Here is a 17,635-nt window from a genome sequence, read left to right as displayed (position 1 = left end):
ATGTCCACTTGGTTCTTTAATTTGTTTATGTAGTGGTTAGGGAGGTAACTTTAAGAGTTTTGGGGAGAAGAGCAAGTATTCAGTCTGTTGTGGATGAGAGGACCTGTTGCTGATTCAAGTGAGAAACTACAGAAGTTGGTGACTGAGTTTGGTAAAGTGTGTGAAAGAAGAAAATTGAGAGTAAATGTGATTAAGAGCAAGTTATTAGGTTCAGCAAGGTTGAGGGACAAGTTAGTTGAGATGTAAGTTTGAATGGAGAAAAATTGGAGGAAGTGAAGTGTTTTAGATATCTGGGAGTGGACTTAGCAGCGAATGGACCCATGGAAGTGAGTCGGGGTGGGGAGGGGGTAAAGGTTCTGGGAGTGATGAAGAATATGCGGAAGGAGAGAACATTATCTTAGAGAGCAAAAATGGCATGGGCTATAGATAGGGTTGTACGGAGGAAGGTGGATGTGCTGGAAATGAGATGTTTGAGGACAAATGTGGTGTGAGGTGGTTTGATTGAGTAAGGAATGAAAGGATACTAGAGATGTGTGGAAATAAAAAGGGTGTGGTTAAAGAGAGCAGAAGAGGGTGTGTTGAAATGGTTTCGACATATGGGGAGAATGAGTGAGGAAAAGTTGTTAGAGAGGATATATGTGTCAAAGATGAAGGGAACGAGGAGAAGTGGGAGACCAAATTGGAGGTGGAAGGATGAAGTGAAAAAGATTTTGAGCAATCGGGGCCTGAACATATAGGAGGGTGAGAGGTGTGCAAGGAATAGAGTGAATTGGAATGATGTAGTATATCGGGGTTGATATGCTGTCAATGGACTGAATGAGGGCATGTGAAACATTTGGAGTAAACCATGGAAAGGTCTGTGCATTACACATGACAGCTAGAGACTGAGTGCAAACAAATGTGACCTTTTTTGTCTGTTTTCATGGCACTGCCTTGCTGAAGCAGGGTGTAGTGATGCTGTTTCCTGTGGGGCAAGGTAGCGCCGGGAATGGATGAAGGCAAGCATTAATATGTACATGTGTATATATGTATATGTCTGTGTGTGTGTGTGTGTGTATGTTTATGTATGTGTATGTTGATACGTATATGTGCATGTATGGGCATTTATGTATATATGTGTGTATATAAGTGGATGGGCCATTCTTCGTCTGTTTCCTGGCTTTACCTTGCTTACACGGGAAACAGCGATCAAGGATAATAGATAAGATATAATGTAGTGAGATATTTGGTGTTTTTGGTAAGGCTTTTGTCACAAGAAAATATAATTTCTAAGTGTTTTCATCGGTAGTATTTAATATCTTAAGTGAGTGACACATCTTCAAGAATCATTACTTAACATGAGCTTGCAGATCTCATGCAGGTTTCCTTGATATTTCCACAAATACTGATCAGTGTATGTAAAACATTAGGCTGTAGTTTGTAGAAATAATGTCTGGGATCCCATTACAAGCATTAATGGCTAACCTTAATTACATTAAATAGAAAAAGTTATCAAGGCTCATATGCACCACCCACTGTGACTATCATAATTATCAGGCTGTATATGCCCCAGGTGCAGTGAAAGGGGTAAGACAACTGCCTTTGACCTCACAGTGTTTTTGATTCTATGTATTTATATGTATACCTGTTCTGATCATTTCTAGGATCTGTATCCACCGTTGTCTGAGGAAGGGTTAAGAACATCCCATGATAATATGAGAACACTTATGGAAAAACTTGCTCAGCTCTCAGAATCTATTGAACGTCTGCACACTAATACAAGTGGTGAAAGGAAAATTAGTAGTAATGAACGAAAGATTGCTTCTTCTCAGTCAACCAACCAACGAGTCAATGAAAATGTAAGTCATTCAAAGTTTCAATCAGGGAACTGGAATCAGCACACACCTGAAAATCATATGACCAACCATCACAGTACTGAGTCCCCTGTCAGTATGCCTCTTCACAGTAACTGTAACAGCCACCTAATCAACAGTGTTGCTCAGCATGCTAGTCCTGGAAATTCCCGCTTAAACCATGGGCAGCATGCAACAAACCGACTCAGAAGCTCAGCTGGAACTCAAGTTGGTGGTTTGCTGAAGAATGGAAAGGTGGCAGATTCCTGATAATTGTTGCCTTTTTTTTTTAATTAGCATCAGTTAGCAGATTTTACACTGTATTTAAAATAAGTATCAAAACCCTGTAGTAATGGAATGCTATTCAGAGTAATGAAAAGGTTCTTGGCTAAATTTTAGACACCACACTGATCCCAGTTTTTAGCATAATTTTATTGTGTGATGCCAGATAAGTTTTGTTTTTTGGGGGGAATGTTTCTAAAGAGTTGATTAGACTGAAGCAGGTAGTTAATTTTGATAAGAAATATGCAAGGGCAAAATTTTTAACTCATTTCCATCTCCAATGTTTCTTTGATTCCTTCATAATTTCAGCAGACAGGTTAGATTGTTGAAGCTTTGCTGTTCATTATTTACATAGTATAAGGTAATGTCGCTATAATGATTATTTGTACATTATGTATCATTTCTCTGTTATTTCATTTTGTGAGACCAGAGAGAATATGTAGGATATCTAGGTGTTAGATACATCCTAACCCCCTACTTTCTGGTGAGTTGAATGCCTCTAACCCCAAGCTAACCATATATTCAATGAAAACAGCCTATGGCAAGCTTAGATAGTTCCACCCACCACCAGTCAGTGACCTTCACATTGCAGTCATTGTCACTTGCTTTATGATCCTCAAATTGTTAGTGGACAGTATTCTCCTGCCCTCATTTTACCATGGATAATTATACTTGTCTTGTTAGAGTGTGGTGTATTGAGCATTTCAGTGAATTGATATGAGCTGTATAGTTATTGATTTTTTTCTCATACTTTTTCACCATTTCTTGATATAGGAAGGTAGTCCCAGGAATATTCAAAGAAATGGCATGATTCTCTTTCATCCAGTTTCTAGCTGTCATATACAGTGTACTGATACCACAGTTCCCTATCTACAGTTAGGCCCCACAGACCTGTGGTTCTACCCTGATGGTTTGGATTGATACTTTGAGTCCTGGACGGGGTTTCTGTTCCTCAGATCATGTAAGTGTAGGCTTTTGGTGAGAATAACAAAAGTCATCACATGTCAGCACAAAGGAGCTATAGGTTCCATGATTCTTTGTCTTCTGGAATTTCCTGAATTCTGGGTTCAGATTTGTTTATTACATGGACAACACTGTGGCAGTCCAGTGCCTAATAAACAAGGATCCTGGAGATCCCTTTATTTATATTGAGCAAAAATGAGAGCATACAAATTTTAGAAAAACGTGTTTTTCCAGGCATTCAATATTCAAGGAGTTTGTATTTATGGGCAGATGCCATATCAAGATTGATATCCATAGTAATAGAATGTCTGTAGGAGGAGATGAATTCAACTAGGTCCTTTTATAAGGTTTGTCTTTTCTAAGTGATCTCTCCACCACAAAGGCAAATGCCATACTGCCAATTTATTTCTCCTTGATGTTTGATGAAAGATAGTAGCAACTGATACCCTGAACATGGATTGAAATAGTGTGGACTAAATTTCTTTCTTCTAAATTTCTTACTAATTGGTTTAAGGAATTTGGTGATTCTTATAGCCCTAAGTGGGAAAGAACTAACTGTGGTGCTTGACACTTTTTCTTTTTTCCCACTTCTTAGTTGAACCTTTAGATTTTTTACACCAGCTCAACCTTGGTTCAGTAGCATAATTGTCTTAAGTTCTAGATTTTGGAGTTTATGCTTGGATTATTACAAAATTTTTACCCCTTAGATTTCAAGAGCATTTGACAGAGAATCTCCACAATTTTTGCCTCTACTCAAGGCAATACCAGTCAGTCTGGAACCTCTTCCGATCATTCCTTGAAGATTTGTAATTTTCTAATGTTTCAGAGAGTCTCTGTTTATATTCCTTTTCTTCCTGTTAAAAGCAAAGCCATTAATACTTTAAGAGTACCCTGCAGGAATCACTTTTAGTAAACTTACTTTTGATAAGCTTTTCCAGTGTATTTCCAGAGGAATCTAGTTGTGTACCCTTTCTACAACACAGTAGGTATTGTCTAAGTTATAGTCTTGTTACTATCAAAGTATTTTTTATGAAGTTAAAACACCTCATTGTCTCATCACAGAAACCTTTCTTGATAGCCCTTGATGCTGTGAGAAGAGCTATTGAGAAGCACAGTGTCCAGACACAAGAACTTACTCTTTTGTTGATGTTTCTGTGGTTGAGATTAATCCAAACCCTATATTAGAAAAAATGGATCAATTACATAAAAGGGGGTAATTTTAAAAGATACTCTTATTTTGATTTATTCTTAAGATTGCTACTGCTAAAGAACACTTGCAAAATGAAACAAAAGTACTTCTACCATAATCTTGCTTTAGTATGCTCAACACCCAATTCTTTGCACTATCCTCCTAACCAGTAACTTTGCGAAGTACTTTAAAAGTATATCTCTATGGATCCACACATTCCCTTGTGAATGTGACCTTGACTAAGCATGTACAACTAGTAATGACTCAACAAGTGCTAAACAACCATCTTTACAACCCCACAATTGTAAAGATCACATGCACATACACCTAGTAATGACTCAGCAAGTGCACATACACCTAGTAATGACTCAGCAAGTGCTAAACAACCATCTTTACAACCTGACTAAACATACATTCATCCTTTCAATAATTGGTAAAGATCAACAGAGATTATTGAGGGAACATGTTTTTGTATTCAGGACAAAGAGACTTGTTTTGTTGGCTTATAATTTTGGAGATGAACATGATAGTTCTATGCCGTTCTTTTAACATATCTTTCACAAGTACTTTACACTAGATGTTAAGAGTCAAGTCAACCTGATGTGGCCCTGGGGTTGCCACCAATGAGGCAAATGGACCCTAGTGTGCCAAATGCCAAAAGATGACTCAAGGTTTTTTTTTTTCCTTTTGCCTTGCTTTGCTCTTTATGAGAAAGATTTTTTTGAATCTTCCTCCTCCATGTTGGTATCCACATAAAGCATGCAGGACAAACCCATCCTGAAGAGAAATGTTCATTAGAGTATGAAAAGTTGTTACTCTCCGGGGTGGTGTTGTGCAAGCAATTTTCTTGGGTGCTTTCTCACCTTTCCATCTCTTTTTCTTAAAACTTTTCTTGTGACTGTCGATGTCCATCATGGGGTTAACATCCTTTTTGTGAGAGCTGTGAGGCAGGCTGGAGCATCACTGAGTGGAGATTGCTAATTGGTTATTGGATAAACTTGGGCCAAGACATAAGTTGCTGTCATCGTTTAGGTCGTGTGCAAAGGGTGAGAGATATTTTCCTCACCAGATGATGGGGTTAAGAGGTGTCTAACCTTCTGGAGTCATTAAGAGAAACAGTTTTTGTACCTCAAAGTACATTTTTGGTATGATAAAAATTACATCACGGTAAGCTTTTGCAGAATAATTCCATTATGGCAGGGTTTTAATGTTGATTTTGCTAATTTTGTTGCATGATTTATGCTAAAACTGTATCTTCATTTGAGCTTTACTTGTTGAAATGTAGTATGTTTATTTTTTATTGAGATATATAAAAGTATATTAATATTAATATATACTGAAGATGTTGATGTAATGGATGTATGTATATATAGAAGGTGACTAAAGGGGATGGGAGTGGGGGGCTAGAAAACCTCCCCTCCTTGTATTTTAACTTTCTAAAGGGGAAACAGAAGAAGGAGTCATGCAGGGAATGCTCATCCTCCTCGAATGCTCAAATTGGGGTTGTCTAAATGTGTGTGGATGTAACCAAGATGAGAAAAAAAGTAGTATGTTTGAGGAAAGGAACCTGGATGTTTTGGCTTTGAGTGAAACGAAGCTCAAGGGTAAAGGGGAAGAGTGGTTTGGGAATGTCTTGGGAGTAAAGTCAGGGGTTGGTGAGAGGACAAGAGCAAAGGAAGGAGTGGCACTACTCCTGAAGCAGGAGTTGTGGGAATATGTGATAAAGTGAAAGAAGGTAAGCCCTAGATTGATATGAGCAAAACTGAAATTGGAGGGAGAAAGATGGGTGATTATTGGTGCCTTTGCACCTGGCCATGAGAATAATAATCATGAGAGGCAAGTGTTTTGGGAGCAGCTGAGTGAGTGTGTTAGCAGTTTTGATGCACGAGACTGAGTTATAGCGATGGGTGATTTGAATGCAAAGTGAGTAATGTGGCAGTTGAGGGTATAATTGGTGTATATAGGGTGTTCAGTGTTGTAAATGGAAGTGGTGAAGGGCTCGTAGATTTGTGTACTGAAAAAGGACCAGTGATTGGGAATACCTGGTTTAAAAACAGAGATATACATAAGTATAAGTATGTAAATAGGAGAGATGGCCAGAGAGCGTTACTGGATTATGTGTTACTTGATTGGCACATGAAAAAGAGACTTTTGGATGTTAATGTGCTGAGAGGGACAACTGGGGGGATGTCTGATCATTATCTTGTGGAGGCGAAGGTGAAGATATGTAGAGGTTTTCAGAAAAGAAGAGAGAATGTTGGGGTGAAGAGAGTGGTGAGAGTAAGTGAGCTTGGAAAGGAGACTTGTGTGTGAGGAAGTACCTGGAAAGATTGAGTGCAGAATGGAAAAAGGTGAGAGCAAATGATGTAAGGGGAGTGGGGGAGAAATGGGATGTATTTAGGGAAGCGGTAATGGCTTGCGCAAAGATGCCTGTGGCATGAGAAAGGTGGAAGATGGGAAGATTAGATAGGGTTGTAAGTGGTGGGATGAAGTAAGACTGTTAGTGAAAGAGAAGAGTGAGGCATTTGGACAATTTTTGCAGGGAAATAGCACAAATGACTAGGAGATGTATAAAAGAATGAGGCAAGAGGTCAAGAGAAAGGTGCAAAAGGTGAAAAGAGGGCAAATGAGAGTTGGGGTGAGAGAGTATCATTAGATTTTAGGGAGAATAAAAAGATGTTTTGGAAGGAGGTAAATAAAGTGTGTAAGACAAGAGAGCAAATGGGAACATCGGTGAAGGGGGCAAATTGGGAGGTAATAACAAGTAATGGTGAAGTGAGAGGAAGATAGAGCAAGTATTTTGAAGGTTTGTTGAATGTGTTTGATGATAGAGTGGCAGATATAGGGTGTTTTGGTCGAGGTGGTGTGTGAAGTGAGAGGATCAGGGAGAATGATTTGGTAAACAGAGAAGAGGTAGTGAAAGCTTTGTGGAAGATGAAAGCTGGCATGGCGGCGGGTTTGGATGGTATTGTTGTGAAATTTATGAAAATAAGGGGTGACTGTGTTGTTGACTGGTTGGTGATGATATTCACTGCATGTATGGCACATGGTGAAGTGCATGTGGATTAGCAGAATGCATGCATAGTGCCATTGTACAAAGGCAAAGGGGATAAAGGTGAGAGTACAAATCACAGAGGTATACGTTTGTTGAGTATCCCTGGGAAATTATATGGGAGGGTATTGATTGAGAGGATGAAGGCATGTACAGAGCATCAGATTGGGGAAGAGCAGTGTGGTTTCAGAAGTGGTAGAGGATGTGTGGATCAGGTGTTTACTTTGATGAATGTGTGAGAAATACTTAGAAAAGCAAATGGATTTGTATGTAGCATTCATGGATCTGGAGAAGGCATATGATAGAATTGATAGAGATGCTCTGTGGAAGGTATTAAGAGTGTATGGTGTAGGAGGTAAGTTGCTAGAAGCAGTGAAAAGTTTTTATCGAGGATGTAAGGCATGTGTACGAGTAGGAAGAGAGGAAAGTGATTGTTTTCCAGTGAATGTCGATTTGCGGCAGGGGTGCGTGATGTCTCCATTGTTGTTTGATTTGTTTATGGATGGGGTAGTTAGGGAGGTGAATGCAAGAGTTTTGGAGAGAGGGGCAAGTATGCAGTCTGTTCTGGATGAGAGGGCTTGGGAAGTGAGTCAGTTGTTGTTTGCTGATGATACAGTGCTGGTGGCTGATTCGGGTGAGAAACTGCAGAAGTTGGTGACTGAGTTTGGTAAAGTGTGTGAAAGAAGAAAGCTGAGAGTAACTGTAAATGAGAGCAAGGTTATTAGGTACAGTAGCGTTAAGGGACAAGTCAATTGGGAGGTAAGTTTGAATGGAGAAAAACTGGAGGAAGTGAAGTGTTTTAGATATCTGGGAGTGGATTTAGCAGTGGATAGAAGCATGTAAGCGGAATTGGGTCACAGGGTGGGGTAGGGGGCGAAGGATCTGGGAGCGTAGAAGAATGTGTGAAAGGCAAGAACGTTATCTCGGAGAGCAAAAATGGGTATGTATGAAGGAATAGTTTTTCCAACAATGTTTTATGATTGTGAGGCATGGGCTATAGATAGGGTTGTGTGGAGGAAGGTGGATGTGTTGGAAATGAGATGTGTGAGGTGGTTTGATCGAGTAAGTAATGAAAGGGTGAGAGAGACGTGAGGTGATAAAAAGAGTGTGATTGAGAGAGCAGAAGAGTGTGTATTGAAATAGTTTGGTCACATGGAGAGAATGAGTGAGGAAAGATTGACAAAGGATATATGTGTCAGAGGTGGAGGGAACGAGGAGAAGTGGGAGACCAAATTGGAGGTGGAAGGATGGTGTGAAAAAGATTCTGAGCGATCAGGGCCTGAACATACAGGAGGGTGAAAGGCATGCAAGGAATAGAGTGAATTGGAACGATGTGGTATACCGGGGTCGACGTGCTGTCAGTGGATTGAACCAGGGCATGTGAAGCGTCGGGTAAACCATGGAAAGTTTTGTGGGGCCTGGATGTGGAAAGGGAGCTATGGTTTCAGTGCATTACTCATGACAGCTAGAGACTGAGTGTGAACGAATGTGACCTTTTTTGTCTTTTCCTAGTGCTACCTCGAATGCATGCGGGGGGGAGGGGGGTGCCATTTTGTGTGTGGTGGGACGGCGGCGGGAATGGATGAAGGCAGCGTGTATGAATAGGTACATTTGTGTTTATGTATATGTCTGTTTATGTATATGTATGTATACACTGAAATGTATAGGTATGTATATGTGTGTGTGTGGGCGTTTATGTATGTACATGTGTTTGTGGGTGGTTTGGGCCATTCTTTCGTCTGCTTCCTTGTGCTACCTTGCTAAAGCGGGAGACAGCGACAAAGTATGATAATAATAATAGAAATATATATATTCATTTATATTTGGTATATATTTTTATTTTATTTATTTTGCTTTGTCGCTGTCTCCCGCGTTTGCAAGGTAGTGCAAGGAAACAGACGAAAGGAATGGCCCAACCCACCCCCATACACATGTATATACATACACGTCCACACACGCATATATACATACCCATACATCTCAATGTACACATATATATACACACACAGACACATACATATATACACATGCACACAATTCACACTGTCTGCCTTTATTCATTTCCATCGCCACCTCGCCACACATGGAATAGCATCCCCCTCCCACCTCATGTGTGCGAGGTAGCGCTAGGAAAAGACAACAAAGGCCCCATTCGTTCACACTCAGTCTCTAGCTGTCAAGCAATAATGCCCGAAACCACAGCTCCCTTTCCACATCCAGGCCCCACAGAACTTTCCATGGTTTACCCCAGACGTTTCACATGCCCTGATTCAATCCATTGACAGCATGTCGACCCCTGTATACCACATCGATCCAATTCACTCTATTCCTTGCCCGCCTTTCACCCTCCTGCATGTTCAGGCCCCGATCACTCAAAATCTTTTTCACTCCATCTTTCCACCTCCAATTTGGTCTCCCACTTTTCCTCGTTCCCTCCACCTCTGACACATATATCCTCTTGGTCAATCTTTCCTCACTCATTCTCTCCATGTGCCCAAACCATTTCAAAACACCCTCTTCTGCTCTCTCAACCACGCTCTTATTATTTCCACACATCTCTCTTACCCTTACATTACTTACTCGATCAAACCACCTCACACCACACATTGTCCTCAAACATCTCATTTCCAGCACATCCACCCTCCTGCGCACAACTCTATCCATAGCCCACGCCTCACAACCATACAACATTGTTGGAACCACTATTCCTTCAAACATAGCCATTTTTGCTTTCCGAGATAATGTTCTCGACTTCCACACATCTTCAAGGCTCCCAGGATTTTCGCCCCCTCCCCCACCCTATGATTCACTTCCGCTTCCATGGTTCCATCCGCTGCCAGATCCACTCCCAGATATCTAAAACACTTTACTTCCTCCAGTTTTTCTCCATTCAAACTTACCTCCCAATTGACTTGACCCTCAACCCTACTGTACCTAATAATCTTGCTCTTATTCACATTTACTCTTAACTTTCTTCTTTCACACACTTTACCAAACTCAGTCATCAGCTTATGCAGTTTCTCACATGAATCATATATAATATTTTTCTTTTTTCCATACTACGTGCCATTTCCCACGTGAGTGAGGTAGTGTTAAACAGAGGACTGAGCCTTTGAGGGAATATTCTCACTTGGCCCCCTCTTCTGTTCCTTCTTGAGGAAAACTAAAAACAAGAGGGGATAGGGGAGAAAGAATACTTCCTGAAAACAGGTTCCAGCAGCATTCATAGAAAATAGTGTATAAGGGACAAAGCATGCGGTTGGAAAAGAATACCTTGGAACTGTAAATCATGCAAAGAGTGGTGCTAACTCACTATATTCAAGATGTAAAAAAAACTATTAGGAAATAATGACTTTTCAATTAATATCCATTATATTGATTTTGAAATCAAAAGGAAACTTAGTTGATTAGTTGTCAAATTTTACTGAATTTACTGTACAGTACAGTGTAGCAATTACAACTAAAAACTAAAAAGTCAACTACAGTAATAATATATGAAGCACATGGCAGCTTTAAAGAAGCATAAATAGGTTTTAAGTAAATGTTTTTCATATTTTATTGGTAAAATACTCGTGGGACTTAGTGTTTGAGCTGATGGTCAAAGAGGGTAAATCACCTTAGCCTTGAGCAGAACAAGTATGGACAAAGTCATAATTTTGGTAGCACATATCTTTTGGAACAAGGGGCCAGTGTTGTAATATAATGGAAGTCATTTTGTCTGTATCTCAAATATACATGATCCCACGTCTTTAATTGGGCCTTGGAATGCCACTCACTAATGAAATGTTATTCTTTGCTGTACAGTATAAACAAACTAATGTACTTTAAATTTGTTTTGCAATGTAGTCCATAGATGTATACTGGAAGGTGCCATCTCTGCATTTCATGATAAGGGTATTAAAAACTAGTGCAGAAGAGTTTGAGAGAATTTGTAAATCCAGTCACAAAAGCATTTTAGATATATGTGGCAGTAGGTACAAGAGGATTCATTAAATAAGGGAATATCAGAGAACTGATTGAAATGTAATATTAATATGACATTAATCACTTTAAAAAGTATGCATTATGAAATATAAGGACATGGTAATAATTGAAGAGCTTGATGAAGAAAGTTCACATTGGACTAATTATCACAGTAATGTGTAACAGGTTCGAGAGGTGGGAAACCTATAAAAAGTGAGAACTTGATATTATGTGTGCAAATTAAGCACCATGAGTTGTGTGGTAGGTGGCTTTATTGACTGAGCCATCTTGTAGTATTATGGGCAAAATATCATGATAAACTGAATAATGATTTTAAAATTTTCTGCAGCATCAGCAGCTGTGCTCATTAGGAAACAGAAAAAGGAACTCCGATTCCTTTAATGCAAGTGGATGAGTACTGTGTCATTTTTATGAGAGCCAGAAAACAGAGAATATGTATCTGTCACATTTGTGAAACTGCCATGTGAACGTTCCTCTGAATTTCTTTGACCTTCATTTCTGTTTTGCTAGCAGGTTAGACACAGAAAAATAGGTATAAGATGAATATCCAGGCTGCATGGAACAGACTACTTTAAACATGGGAAGCTGTTTGCTGAAGAGTGTTAGAGAGAAGTGGAGATAATTGTAACAGCGAGGGCAAGGAGAATGACGCTTAAAAGAGCTAGGGAAGTTGAATGTAGAGCTGTTGTAACACGGTTGTTTGTTGACAAAATTTTTTGAAATGTTTCTAGGTTAAGTGATTACTTGAAATAAGGAGTGTAATAGGACCATACTGAAAAGTTGTTAATATGTTAAACTATTTTTTAACTATGTAGGAGGCTGCAGCAAAATATGCTCATGGGATGGAACAAACTGTACATTTTTTAGTGTCATAATAATTTTGTATGATTATGATTTCATTCAGTAATATTTGGCATGGTGTATCAAGAGTTGTGCAACTCATGGTTCTGATGAGGGTTGTTATCTGTTGCCACGCATTAAGTTCATTTTCTCTGCAGTATTTTTTGGTAAAGTTTTTCTTCAGGGGACAATTCAAGATCTTTATGATGTTAGGCAACTATATACAATAGCTACCACTCATGATACAAACTAGAAGCAGGAAACTTGAAATGTAAATTTACATTTGTAGCCCATCCCTCGGGTTATGTAAATATAGGTCCTTAGTCTTTTAAGAGTTAAAGCATTCCAAAGTAGTCACTTCAGCCACTTTGGCCCAGTGCTTGGTTTTTAATCAACTCCAAGTTGTGACTACAGTATGCCTTGTATACACCATAGTGTTCTCCAATTATAACTTCAGTAAACTGTTTAGAAAAACTGCCTAGACTTCAGGAAAACTTTTAGATATTAAAAGACTAAGCATGAACTATTCATGAATGTATATATAAGAATTAAGGAATATGTAGAGATTCAAACCAAAGATTGTACAGGTTTGCTGAATGAATATCACTTATTAAAAATTTAGATCAGAAGTCAGAAAAATGGATGTAGAAGTACTAATGTTGGTCTGAAAATTTGACTTTAGGGCCAGAAAATGTTGTTTAAAGGACAATGTTCTTATGAGCTTTATTTCATTTTTACTTGAGGCATTTTATTTATATTTCTTATAGTTCATGATTTGACTTTTAGAATTTTATAATCATTAAGTCAATGAATGCTTTTGAGTCTGAAAAATTTTCCCAGTGGGCATGAAAAACCATCTGATGAGTATTAACCCTGTTAGATCAACTTATATAACATTTTTGCATTACTGACATGAAATTTTGTTCTGAGGGCAGCTCAGTTTTTGTAAAATCTCAGGGGACCCCAAGTAATTCCCATGGTAAACTCAATAGTCCCACAAGCTTGCTATCAAAAGATGTTTGCCTGTCTTCAGGTGTATATGGTAAAGTTTACTTCAGTCATAGTATCTACTTTGCCTTCTGGATATACTTTTTTATAAGCAGAAGTTTCATATAAGGATGATGGTATGAAACTTTGTAAAGGTTTTGATATGAAATTACTGTATATTTTTGGAGATGACTAGGTAACAGCCAGTATTTTACTATGGTTCTTCTTCAAGCTCAAAAATGCTTTATTTGGTTTAAACATATAATTTGTGCTTATTTTATATTCATTTTGACCTGTGAATACTCTCTAGTCTGCGAGTACTTTTTTCTCATGTTTGTCTCTCAAAGTATTTTAATGCTATTACTAGGTAATTTTTGATTGTTTTACGTGTTTTTATGTTTTACAGTAATTTCACACAAAAAAAATTTTCCTAGAGAATCTTTATGTAAATTACTACTGATATCTAACCACTTTACGTGTGTGTGCTTGAAGGTGTGTGTGCACACAGTTGTGCAGCTTTTGTTCATATACTTGTTTGTATACCATGAATCTGCACAACTGTGCAGTTTGTGTGCATGCTCTTGTCCATTTGCCATGAATCTTAGAGTAAATGTACTTATATTCATGGTTAATTTGAGAAGTCTTATAAACAGAGTGAAAATGTAATACTGCATACATGGTATAGTCAGATCACAGTATAGTGGTTTTCATGAATATATTTATGTTACTATTAATGTAATCTTTGTATATGATATCCATTAAAACTGTTAAGTATTGAAGATATTGAGTTGCATAACTAGCTTATATAAACAAGCAAAGTGTAGAAACAAGCTTTTCCTGAACAGTGTTTGAGAAGGATAATTTAAGCTAAAACCCACTTTGACCTAGAGGTAAAAGTATATATATAAAAGTGACCTGTTGTATGTATCTTGTACAAATCATGAGGAACTTTGAATTCAAGAATGATGCTTGAATTCTTTTGGGTACACTATTTCTTTGAAATTATGCCTCCTTTATCTTTGTGATGTACTATATGGAAAAAGTCCTACCAATCACTGATGAAACTACAATCATCCCATCTCACACCACTCCCCTTTAGTGTTTTAGGAAGTCTCCTAATTGCAAATCAGTAACCAGGAATAGCCATTTGCTTCTGTAGCATTTATAGGCACCATCCAGTAACTAGTCCCTTTGCATCATCACAGACTTTCCCATATGGTAGTAAGATCATACCTGAACCCTATAGGGAAGTGGATAATGTCTCTAGAGATGTCAAAGTTTAGAGTTGAGTGGATATGTGATTTTAATGGATATGAGTTGGACAGCTGTGGAAGAGATAAAACTGATCCAAGACTGAGCCACAGAAACAGTGGTGGAGACAAAATTAGATATAGGTGGTAGGTTATAGGTAGAGGAAGAAACCATGCCATAAATCAAATCCCTGTTTGATTATGTTAACTGGAGAAGTAAAAATTTATGATTTTTTTTTTTTTTTTTTAACTTGATTGCTCTTTCCCAAATTAGCGAGGTAGCACCAGTAATGGATGAAGAAAGGCCATATCCATTCACACCCATTCTCTAGCTCCCTATGACTCACTTCTGCTTCCATGGTTTCATTCGCTGCCCTGTCCACTCTCAGATATCTAAAACACTTCACTTCCAATTTTTCTCCATTCAAACTTACACCCCCAACTAACTTGTCGCTCAACCCTGCTGAACCTAATAATCTTGTTTTTATTCACATTCACTCTCAACTTTCCCCTCTCACACCTTCTTCCAACCTCAGTCACCACCTTCTGCAGTTTCTCACTTGAATCTTGCCAACCCAGTTTCAAACAGGTCTTTTTGTGTGCCGCTTTGTGAAATCTCTTGAACCTTTGTGAAATTTGAATCTTGGTGAAATGCTTTGAATCTTACTGAAATCCGAGAAGTTGGCTGCCCTAGATGCTATTGGAAATTCCCCTGGGATTTGCTCCTCAGAGAAGAAGGTGAGTACACTTCCTGTTTGTTCTGTGATGTATTTGATTGGTTTTAGAAAAAACAGTGAAGCCTTGGAGAAACTAGATGTTAGGATGAAAGGATGGGAAGAGGAAGCTGGGTTCTTGGTGGTGAAAGCTGTTGCAATACAGGAAACAGACAGGACTATCTAGGGTAAATAGATTAGACATTAGGATAGCAACTGTTGAGACAAAGTTGAAAGATACTTTCACCTTCCAGCCTCTGAGGAAAACTTGTTACTGCATCACCTAGTAGCAATGACCTCTCCACTCATGATAGGTTTAGTGCACTAGATGATGAAGTACAGAATGATCGTAGCACTATCTTGGTCGGGGACTCTATGGTCAGACATCGCGACCAGGAGTTCTGTGTGAAGGGTAAAAATAGGAAGCACTTATGTTACAGATGCTAGGATAGAACACATCCTAGATAAGTTTGATGATATAGTCTCAAACAATCCCAAGGATGTGATTTTTATCGTTCAGGTGGGGATGAACGATGCAGTTAATGGGAGATCGGAAGAAATATTAGCTTAGTTTAGGGAATTTATTAGCAAGTTTAAAGAAAGTTGTAGGAAGCTTATAATATTGGGATTGCTCCCAAGGTATGATGTCGATTCCTGTACCCATAGAAGAATGCTGGGGATAAACAGAAGAATCAAGGCTCTCTGTAGAGAGGAGGATAGTGAGTTTAGTATGGAGCTATTGGACCATTTTAGTCATGATAGATCTCTGTATGTTAATAATATTCTTCTCTTAAATGGAACAGGGAAAGCCCAACCTGGCAGAGTATTGGATAACCACATTAGGCCTTTTTCCGAAAGAGATAAACTTCTCAGGAAAGCAAATCAGGGTTGAGCTAACAAAAGAACTAAAAGAGAAAGGGAGGGTGAGGGGTAGGTGTGTCAGTGCAAGGGGAATCTGAGGGACAAGGTGTCCAGTTTGACCACTATAAAGGTAGCAGTAGAGGATGGGTGGGACCTTGGGGGTAAGGATCCTCGGTGAGTAGCAGTATCCTCACAGGCAATTATTAAAGAAAGGTCACGTAGAGTCCATTGGGAACAACTCAGGCAGTATAAGTAGTGGTTTAGCACCGCTACAGGTCAACTCTTAATGTGGTGAACCCAAAACAGATGGAGAACCATCTTTCTCCTGCTGCTACACACACACAGATATTAACAGTGATAATACAAATATGCTTACCAACAGTAAAAAAAAAAAGGCAAATTCAATCCAGAAATCAACTCTAAGGAAAATAAATTTACTATATACAAATGTCTAAAGCACCATTACGAAATGCAATGAAATCCTATGCAGTTACTGAAAAAAAAATGAACATATTGCAGTCTCAGAAACGTAGGTAAACTGAGAATTTACACCTAATTGCCGAGTTAGCAATAACCGGATACAAACTACTTACAAAAGATAAGCTTACACAATCTAAGTAGACACACACACACTTATGACTCTTTATATTGACATCAACAACAAGTTCAAAAGTAAACTGTCTCAGTGTTATTTACAGACCTCCTAAGCAGAAAGAAGACAGCGATATTTATGCTATACAATGAAATCAAAACTATAGTAAACAGTAAAAGGTAATAATAGACATCAGCAGTCCAAACATAAACTAGAACACATTAACAGGCAAATGAGAGGGAATGAGACCAATGGAATGAATCAAAATCCAAAGAGAGTGTAGAAGGTCATAAGACAGAGTAAATGCAAAGAACAAAAAAGAATTTCCTTGAAAGTTCAGGATAATCCTAAGGAATCCTTCACATATATAACACAAATGAAGGCAATAAAAGAAGGAATTGGACCATTATGAAATGAACATGACACACTAACTACTGAGAACAAGGAAATGGCTACCATACTAAATTATTCCTTTAACTCCATATTCACAATTGAAGAAACATCTCGAATACTGGAACCAATGAAAGTTTTCCAAGGATCTGATGAAGAATAGTTGAAGGTAGAGACAAATACCTGGACTAATTAAATCCTAACAAATTCAATGCTCCAGATAACTTAGCTCCAAGATTTTTAAAAGAGGTCTTGAGGCAGTTGATATACCGTATCCCCCCCCATAACTGAAATATTCAACAAATCTCTATCAGATGGTCAGGTGCAAACTGACTGGAAATTATCAAATGTTACTCCTATATATAGAGAGGGAAACAAAAAGTGTACCTTGAACTACCGTCCAATTATCCATACGTTGGTGTTAGGTAAAATGATGGAAAAAATAATACAAGATACAACTCATGTTTCTATATCACATTACTATATCAGACAACCAACACTGTTTCCGTAACAGAAGATCCTGTGTGACAAATTTGTTGAAATATTTTAATGTTATTTATCAGAATTGGGATGAAAAAGTATCGTCTTATGTAATATATTTAGATTGGCTAGACGTAATAAGTGGTGTGCCACAGGGGTCAGTTCTAGGCCCAATTCTATTTATAATATACATTAATGACCTAGAACTCAGTCTCATATT

At 38.3% G+C, this 17,635-nt stretch overlaps 1 protein-coding gene across 2 annotated transcripts in view; it reads left to right on the top strand.

The window, feature by feature from the left end:
- Positions 1-10,667, top strand: part of LOC139750210 (uncharacterized) — a 43,509-nt gene extending 32,842 nt beyond the window's left edge. For both annotated transcript variants that reach the window (XM_071664681.1, XM_071664671.1), the window contains one exon: positions 1,644-10,667. In XM_071664681.1, coding sequence (XP_071520782.1) covers positions 1,644-2,102 — 459 coding nt within the window. In that variant the 3' untranslated portion in view covers positions 2,103-10,667. The remainder of the gene's footprint in view (positions 1-1,643) is intronic.
- Positions 10,668-17,635: the final 6,968 nt, after the last annotated feature.

This window comes from Panulirus ornatus, chromosome 1 (assembly GCF_036320965.1).
Source record: "Panulirus ornatus isolate Po-2019 chromosome 1, ASM3632096v1, whole genome shotgun sequence".
NCBI lineage: Eukaryota > Metazoa > Arthropoda > Malacostraca > Decapoda > Palinuridae > Panulirus > Panulirus ornatus.
Note: the sequence above shows the minus strand (reverse complement) of the source record. Positions and strands in the feature narration are given on the sequence as shown.